Consider the following 8,136-nt stretch of genomic DNA (forward strand, 5'->3'; position numbering starts at 1 on the left):
ATTTCATCAGGGCTATTTTATGCTCACGACAAAAACGTAACTTTGAGGAACTATAGCAGGGAAGACGGGGATGCGATAACGCCATGCACCCGTGATCAGACACTTGAAAGAACTGTAGACAAAACAATGCGGCAATGCCAACAAATTGGCTTATGTGCTTCGGGCTTTAGAATGTTTTTGCTGTTTTGTTATCAAAAAGCATAACGTCCTAATGAAACAAGAAATTGATGTTGAACCTTTCCATGATTCATATAAAACCTAAATGTCACAAAAATGTCCCAGGACGTTTTCTTCGGTGTCGTAAAATTGTTTCCTCTTCTTTTAAGGTGAGCGGCAAAAATATAAACAGAAAGTCAAAACGTATGAGCAGAGCGTGCAATTAACCATTTTACAGTTGTTTGCGCAGCGACGTAGCCCATGAATGGCTGCGAGGTTGCCGGTGACCTTGCATTGATACAGCCCGCGCTGCTTTTGTCATGTAAATTAGGTTGTTGTAATGCTAATAAGTCCATATTAACATTACAAAAGCATGAGGGTTTGTATCAAAACAGGGTCACCGGCAGCCTCGCTTCCATTCTTAGGCCAGGTAACTTAGCTACAACTGTAAAATGGTCTATTCTTGCACAACATGACCTTCTCACGATGACCGTAATCCTTGAAATGTAAAGCAGAATGAATTGCACGTCCTAAGCGCATGCGCCTAAAGGCAAATTTGGGATGGTTTTTTAGTTATTTTCTTCCTTTATTTCCATGACATCGATTTGTAGCGCGCATTTGGAACGGTCACACTCAAAATTGGACGCATATCATCGCTTCACGCTTCCTTGTGTACTCAGTCCAACAGCAGTGGGTCACATGTTAATCACGCGCTTGCAGATGATGAAGGTATTCTTAGCTTTTGTTTGAAAATAATAATAGATAATAGTCATAATAAATAATTCCTTTCCTATTTAGACTTGATTTGTAGCAGGTTTAGCTCCCTCTCGATTTTTTTATAGTTTATTTGTATATTCAGATTTACCAGTGCTTTTGGTATCCCTTCAATAGATAGTTTGCAACCAATCTGTAGAGACACAGATCACAATGCTGGAATGTGCAATTGCTGGTGAACGAATAAAAGGAGCTCATGAGAGACCTTTTGTTTTCGCCCAACAACGTGGCCGCGATGACGTCACGTAAAAACCACCTATAATGTCCTTCGATAAATTTCTTTAATTTTTAATTTATTTTAAGGATTCACTCTTTGTGTATCACAATTGATGGATTATCTACTCAATAAGAGATTGGCCATTATAACTAGTCTATGTAAGTCCGAGAACAATTACATCGAAGTTCTCTTGTAACTCGGTAAAATAAAATTCAAAATAAATCAAGTCGGATGTAATCAATTATGAAAGTTCTGATGAATGGAGAAACCGAGGTACCGATATAATAACTCTTGCTGCATACCAGGGAACCAACAATATCGACCCACAATGAACTACGTCTCCTGGGCCGGGCCCATTCGTTCGAAAACCGATTAACACTAATCCGCGACTAAATGCCAACCGAGGTTTGAATTTTGCCCGTAAAAGAGCCTTAGTGATGTCATTTTATGCTGTAGGGAAATGGGTTATTAGTTAAAATGGGAGGCCTAAACCCTTTTAATACTTATTTTATCTGTATAAATCAAATGTGATTTAAGTTTACAGTAATCCATGATTATCTTAATCGGGTTTTAAACAACTGAGCTCAGTAATAGAACAATAAACACATGGTTGATTTCGCTCGTTACGTCATAGCCGCCATGTTGGATGACATAAATATTAATAATGAATCACTTGTTAGCTTCTTTTGTTCATCCACCAGCATTTGTCCATTTGTACATTGTTGTCTGCAGGTCTAGAGATGATTTAATCTCGTACCCAGATCTCACTCTGTCACTGGAAATGTGAGATATCTGGGTACGAGATTAGAGATGGTTGCAATTGGTGGAAGGCCAGTGCTGTCACAACTTCAAGTAATACCGATTATTCTATCAATCCATTCATCTTGTACTCAGTCCATCGGCCAAGCACCCTCCTATACAATCAAACAATCGATCTACTTTTTGGCTCTCTGTTCACAGAAAGTGTCATAACGGAGAAAGACACAATAAATACCAAGACTTTGGAGAATTTTGGTTATTTAAACCCAGAAAGCATTGAATTATCTTTACAACAACATAACCAAAAGAAAGGGACTATCAACAGAGAAGGTATGCATTAAAAGACAGATACTTTGTTTTGAGAGTTTTGTCTATTCCTTCATTTATTTATTCAAACATGATTAGAAGTTACCACGGCAGCCATAGAGCACTGGACCGAGAATAAAGTGACGTCATAGACTCTCTGCTTTGAAACACTTATTATGTATGCAAAACAGGTAAAGTCCAAACCTTCTTTGCTTTTTGATGGTCAGTCGAATGGTACCGCACACACACAGAATTCTTAACCTATCGAGTCTTTGACGTCACTTTCTCCTCAATTCTTCTCTTCCAGGAATTGATTACGGAAAATTCCAGTAAAATAAACCGTGAACCTTTCCGTTTTGAATTCAGGCTTGAAGGTTTTGGAAAATAGTATCTGTAATGATGTGATTAGCAAATATTGCTGTTACAAAGAGATTTTTTAAAATTGTTTTTGCAGATTATGTTTAAAAGATAGTAAGGAACCAGCAAGGCCTTTGGTCTAATGGAGTGTTATCCACTATCCTTTTTCATGGAAAAGAATATATATTCCCAAGACAGTAGAGTTCAATGTCTACATTTGGGTGTACATGAATCGCGTAAATTATGGATTTTTAATAACTGGGTTTATGGGCTTCGGGCTTCAATATGTTTTTACTGTTCTGTCCATGTTTTCAAAAAGCTTAACGTCCTAATGAAACAAGAAATTGATGTTAAGCCCTTCCATGATTCATATAGAACCAAAATGTCACAAAAATGAAATCCTCGCCTCTCTTGCAAAGCAGTTATCTTAGAACTATCCAACTTGAGTCCATTGGTTGTTCAATCAAATATCGAAGGTCTTAGCCCTTTTTTTTTTCAGAGGTTTCGTGTCAGATGATCTCATTAGTATACGACGGAACAAAATTGCACAAACGCGTAGTCTCTTATAGTCTCTGAAAAAAATTTGGAGTGCTCGTTTATGCCAAATTGCAAGAGAAAAAATCAGCAGTAGCAACGCACGCTTACCATGCCGAAATTTGCGTCATCAAGGGATCACATTCGATTGGCTATCTGTGACTTTCTTTGATTATTGACCAATCAGAATGCTTTGCTTGTTACTTTGTATGACCTTTTCTGCACTGTGTTACGTGAAAACTGCATTTCTCTCAGCCAATCAGAGTGGAGGAATATTTTCATGCCTTTTATGGCGCTGTCAAAACATGAGGCTTCTGAGAGAAGAAATATTTCTTGAGGGAAATTAAGGTTTTGATTTAACTTCCACACCAAGGCCTGTTGGGAAAATCAATCCTATTTGCTCTATAATGTGTGATCAAGATTGTGCAGGATTTAGGATCTATATACCGCACATATCACAAGAGTCTCATGGCGGATTACAATTCTGTCCGTAAATGGATGGTGTCCCTCGAAGTTTAAACGCCCCAAACGCGCCTTGTAGAGAGGTTTCACTGTTGAGTTAAAAGGATAAAGAATTCTTGGGTTTCACTCACGTGATCAACAGCCATGTTTTTCAACGAAAACAAAAGAAGACGAAAGCGTAATAATAGCTTTCAATTCCCGGATGATTGGATCGGGACACCAACATGGCCGCCATTTCATTGTTTGGGGACACCAACATGGCGGCCGTGACGTCATGTGAAATCCAAGAATATAACTGGCCAGGAACAAACCTCGTGCAGTTTCGAAGATTTATTGACAAAAATTATGTATACTTGGCATAAGGACCATTTATCAAATACAAATTGAAACATTAAATGAGGTTGGCCTAATTTTATTGCAACTGAGTTTGGGTCAATTAAACCGCTTCTACTATCGCAACCTGAAAGAAAAGAGAAAAAGAAAATATGAAACCAAAACTTTGAAATTGTGACTGTCTACAACATTGTGGAAAGGGAAAATAGCATGCAAGGCAAAGTTGTGCGATTCAAACCAATTTTTATCAGGCTTTAGGTTTACAAGTTCGCTTGTATACGGAGCACAGTATACAAACGTCTTCTGTTGCTTCTGGCAGAAAATTTTACATAGCTAAATCTGAAATCTCACTTGGTATCCTTGTGAATTCAACTTTATCATGATTTTTATGGCAACATCAAGCAGTTTTGCTATGGAATGGGGAGGTCATATGACTGTCATTCTACTTATTTTTTTAACTTCGGCCATAAACGCAGCTAGAGATTCCACCTTGATCAGTATTACCCTCTGCCAAAGGCAGTGAGTTCCATGCTGTAACAGTCCTAGCGAAGAACGAGTGGACACACTCTTAAATCATTACGCGAGTTTGAAAAATGTTCTATCAAGGATAAATGTATCAAATGTGAGAACAAGTGTAGTTGTGAGTGATCAGGTTTTGTGTATTCGTGTCCTTACCACTGAATCTTTAAAATTTCCCGCAACAGCTTCCAGATCGTGCCAAAAGTTCGGCTTGTACGCTAATGCGAAATAGAGAGAGCAAAAGACCCTCATCAGATACATATAATGCTTTTACATCGCAGAATGTTGGACCCATGGTTGACAGATCACCTATCCCGTCATGCAGTTCGGTGACTATCGTGAACTAAATACAAATACAAAAACTAACTCGGAGAGCCGAGCCAATGACCTCGGTATAAATATTCTAAATGCGCTACAACAGAGAAATGTAACAGCAAAAAGACATTCTCTTCCGCACTTATGACAATGAATTGGCCAAATCCACTGAAAGCGGAAATGGCCTATAAAAATGGCACAAACGCTAGAATCGCAAGGGATCAAAGGTTATGATATAGAGACCGGAACAAATTTTCACTCACCATCCCTGGGCTGTATTCCAAGAATAACTAGGAGGTAAAAAAGATCGATGTTTGTTTAGGATTTGCAAACATAAAAGGAAAATGGTAGCAGTGGTGAAGAAAGCGATGCCTGCTTGCTCCAGTTTCTCCCGCCATTCATTGTTCCTCTCCGCCAAGCGTGTTGCCGCCATTTTGATTTATGGACAAAATTATATGAGATCCATGGCGAACTCAACTCTATTTGTTTCTATTTCATGGAATTTTGTCAGTAACATTGTTGACTGTGTAAGTTTAAATCCGAAATGACAGTTGCAGTTGTCGTCGAGTTAACATTAAGAATTCTCAATTTACGATTAACGTTTTTCAAAAATCACGACTCGAGCTTGCGGCCTTTACCGAAATCACATTTCACGATAAAATACACTTTTCACGTTTTATGGGAAATCAAGTCATTAGGCAATTTACAGCCAACGAAAATACCCTAACCCACTCTCGATTGAAAAAAAATCACAAATTTAATGCTTACTTTCTAGGTGCCCCCTTGCCTGCTCACTAAGGTGATTCAAAGCCTCCAAAGCTGAAAAATGGAAACAACAAAAACCCTTATTTACTTTAAGTTTCTTGTGCTAACGCTTTGTACTTTTAAGACATGTCGCGACGGAAGCACCGTCTATCAATCACTATGGTTACTCTCCCATGCACTTAACAGTACATTCGTTTTAATACAATTTTATTATCAAGTGACAAAGCAGAACAAAGATGGCCGCTACTCTCAGGCAGTATTGGCTGTTCTAGGCGGGTAGCGACAGAACAGAAACAGATGTCATTACAGGTTTTCAAATTTGAAAAACAAAAGAATAAAAGAAACTAAAATAAAATGCTAAGCCATTAAGATATCAACATAACAATTGGAAAAGTAAAAGTGGCAACTGTTTAAAGATTGAGCTGAATGAAGAAACCTAAAACCGAACACGAATCTTCACAATGGTTAAGTGACTGAGCATGCGCGCGACTTACAAACTTTCACCTCCTGAGGCCACTGTTCTTTTATTCAGCACCAAGAAAAACGATATCAGTGAGGTTTGAAATATGTGCAGATTTAGTAGAGGTCTATTTTAATAACTGCTGTCAATCATACATTTAAATTTCGAGGTTGCGCAGAAGAGCCGGAAGTTGTTCACGGTTTCGTTTCCTGGTTGGGATTTCACCCGGGGCCTTTTTTCGTGGGCTTTGGTAACGAGAACGTTTGCCAACCTTCGGGGCGGTCAACCAACTGATCATGCGCACTTCTTCGTTGTCCCCTCGCCAAGGAACGCTATTCAGACAACAAAGAGAGGGATGAACTGATAGAAAGATGGACTCACCTTCCGTGTGGTTCATTCCAATAAGATCTAAAAACAGAAAAGGAATAGAAACACATGAGAAATCACGACTATTAAAAGGTTATTTTGAGAAAACCTTTTATGCAACATTAAGATAAAAAAGTCACAAAAGGCATGTTAACAAATTTCTGTATTTTATGATAATGTTAAAAATAGAAATAAAAATCAAATTACTCTGCGCGGTGGCTTCATAGTTAGTGTGCTCGACTCCGGAGCGAGCGGTCCGGGTTCGGGTCCAGGCCAGGGACATTGTGTTGTGTTCTTGGGCAAGACACTCTACTCCCGCGGTGCCTCTCTTACCCCAGTTTTATAAATACCGGCGAAATGCTGGGGGTAACCCTGCGTTGGACTAGCATCCCATCCGGGGGGGGGGGGGGGAAGTTAAAAATACTCCTGGTCGCTTAGTGCTAGGGAAACCGGCGATAAGCACCGGCGTGCTGGGTCATTGGCTCAGAAAGCGCTTACCTCTGCTGCTCATTCGGAGAAAGAGAGCGATAGCTATGACATTTGTTTAATGTGTCGGCCTCCCAAACTACCGTGCCATTTGTTCAGCTTTATTATACAATGATTAACTTAAGTAAGGCACCAAAGCTGCACACTAAAACCCTTAAAAATCAGCAGTTGAAAAAGAAAGACGGGAACCTTTGTCCCAGACCTCGGTATTGGTCTGAGCTACCCTCTCGGTTGTAGGGTATCCTGTGTAATACAGTTGGCACATTAAGAAAGGTCTTGGGTATACACAAGGTAATCAAACGGCCATCGAGACAATCATAACAGCGAAATTCGATGGACCCAACTTTGCACCGTTAAGACTGACAGTGGAATTATTTGCCCTTCTGGCAACCATAATACGCAAACCTAAATCCAATAACCCGCTGCGCGTCTAACACAAGCTATTCAGTGATCCTCTGATTCGAGCAACCTCGTTTCCAGGGTCTCTCCTCTCTGCCTCCCTTGTCGTTGAATGAATCAAGGAAGGCCTTAACATCAATTTCTTGTTTCATTAGGACGTTAAGCTTTTTGATAACATGATCAGAACAATAAAAACATATTTAAGCCCGAAGCCCATAAACCGTGGCCCAATTACTAAAAATCCATAATTTACGCGATTGATGTACACACATATGTAGACGTTGAACGCAACTCGTATTCGTGTGACAAGGCATTTTTTTAAATACATAATCTTTACAATACAAAGTAAGTTTCAAAAAGGTACATGTTACATGAATTTTCCCACAGGAGATCATACAAAAACGATCAAGTTAAAAACAAGAGCGGCGATTGACGTTCACAAAAAAAAAAAAAGTTAGTGGTTCAAGTTGCTTCTACACTGTCGTAAAACAACACACCACACACTACGTTTGCTTGATAAAATGCCTCTTTTATTTTACCGGCGCTAAAACTATACTTCACGATTTGTGTGGCAACCAGCTGTTGCGCGCAGTATAAAATATAGCAACGACAATTAATTTATGCGAAGTTGTTGAAATGTGAATAAGTGAAAACTGTCTACTCGCTGTACATATTTGCGACTTAGAACACGAAATAAAATACCCGCACATGTTCAGTATTTGTTCATACAGTTTGATTTGTCGATACGTGACATAAACCGCATAACATGGCACCGACTGATCGATCGCCGAACCAGCCGAACATGCTTGTTTCCCATATGGATAAACGTTCCACTTGCTTTCTAGCACGACAAAATCTTCTTTTCTTCGCTATTGAGCATTCTTCGTTATCAATCAATTCGACTTCTTACTTGAGCTTTTTCAAGTAA

The 8,136-nt window shown here is 39.2% G+C and overlaps 1 protein-coding gene across 2 annotated transcripts in view; it reads left to right on the forward strand.

The window, feature by feature from the left end:
* Positions 1-7,909, forward strand: part of LOC137973831 (inaD-like protein) — a 16,163-nt gene extending 8,254 nt beyond the window's left edge. For both annotated transcript variants that reach the window (XM_068820716.1, XM_068820717.1), the window contains 3 exons: positions 768-885; positions 2,108-2,236; positions 2,667-7,909. In XM_068820716.1, coding sequence (XP_068676817.1) covers positions 768-885; positions 2,108-2,236; positions 2,667-2,677 — 258 coding nt within the window. In that variant the 3' untranslated portion in view covers positions 2,678-7,909. The remainder of the gene's footprint in view (positions 1-767; positions 886-2,107; positions 2,237-2,666) is intronic.
* The last annotated feature ends 227 nt before the right edge of the window (positions 7,910-8,136 follow it).

This window comes from Montipora foliosa, chromosome 10, assembly GCF_036669935.1.
Source record: "Montipora foliosa isolate CH-2021 chromosome 10, ASM3666993v2, whole genome shotgun sequence".
Taxonomy (NCBI): domain Eukaryota; kingdom Metazoa; phylum Cnidaria; class Anthozoa; order Scleractinia; family Acroporidae; genus Montipora; species Montipora foliosa.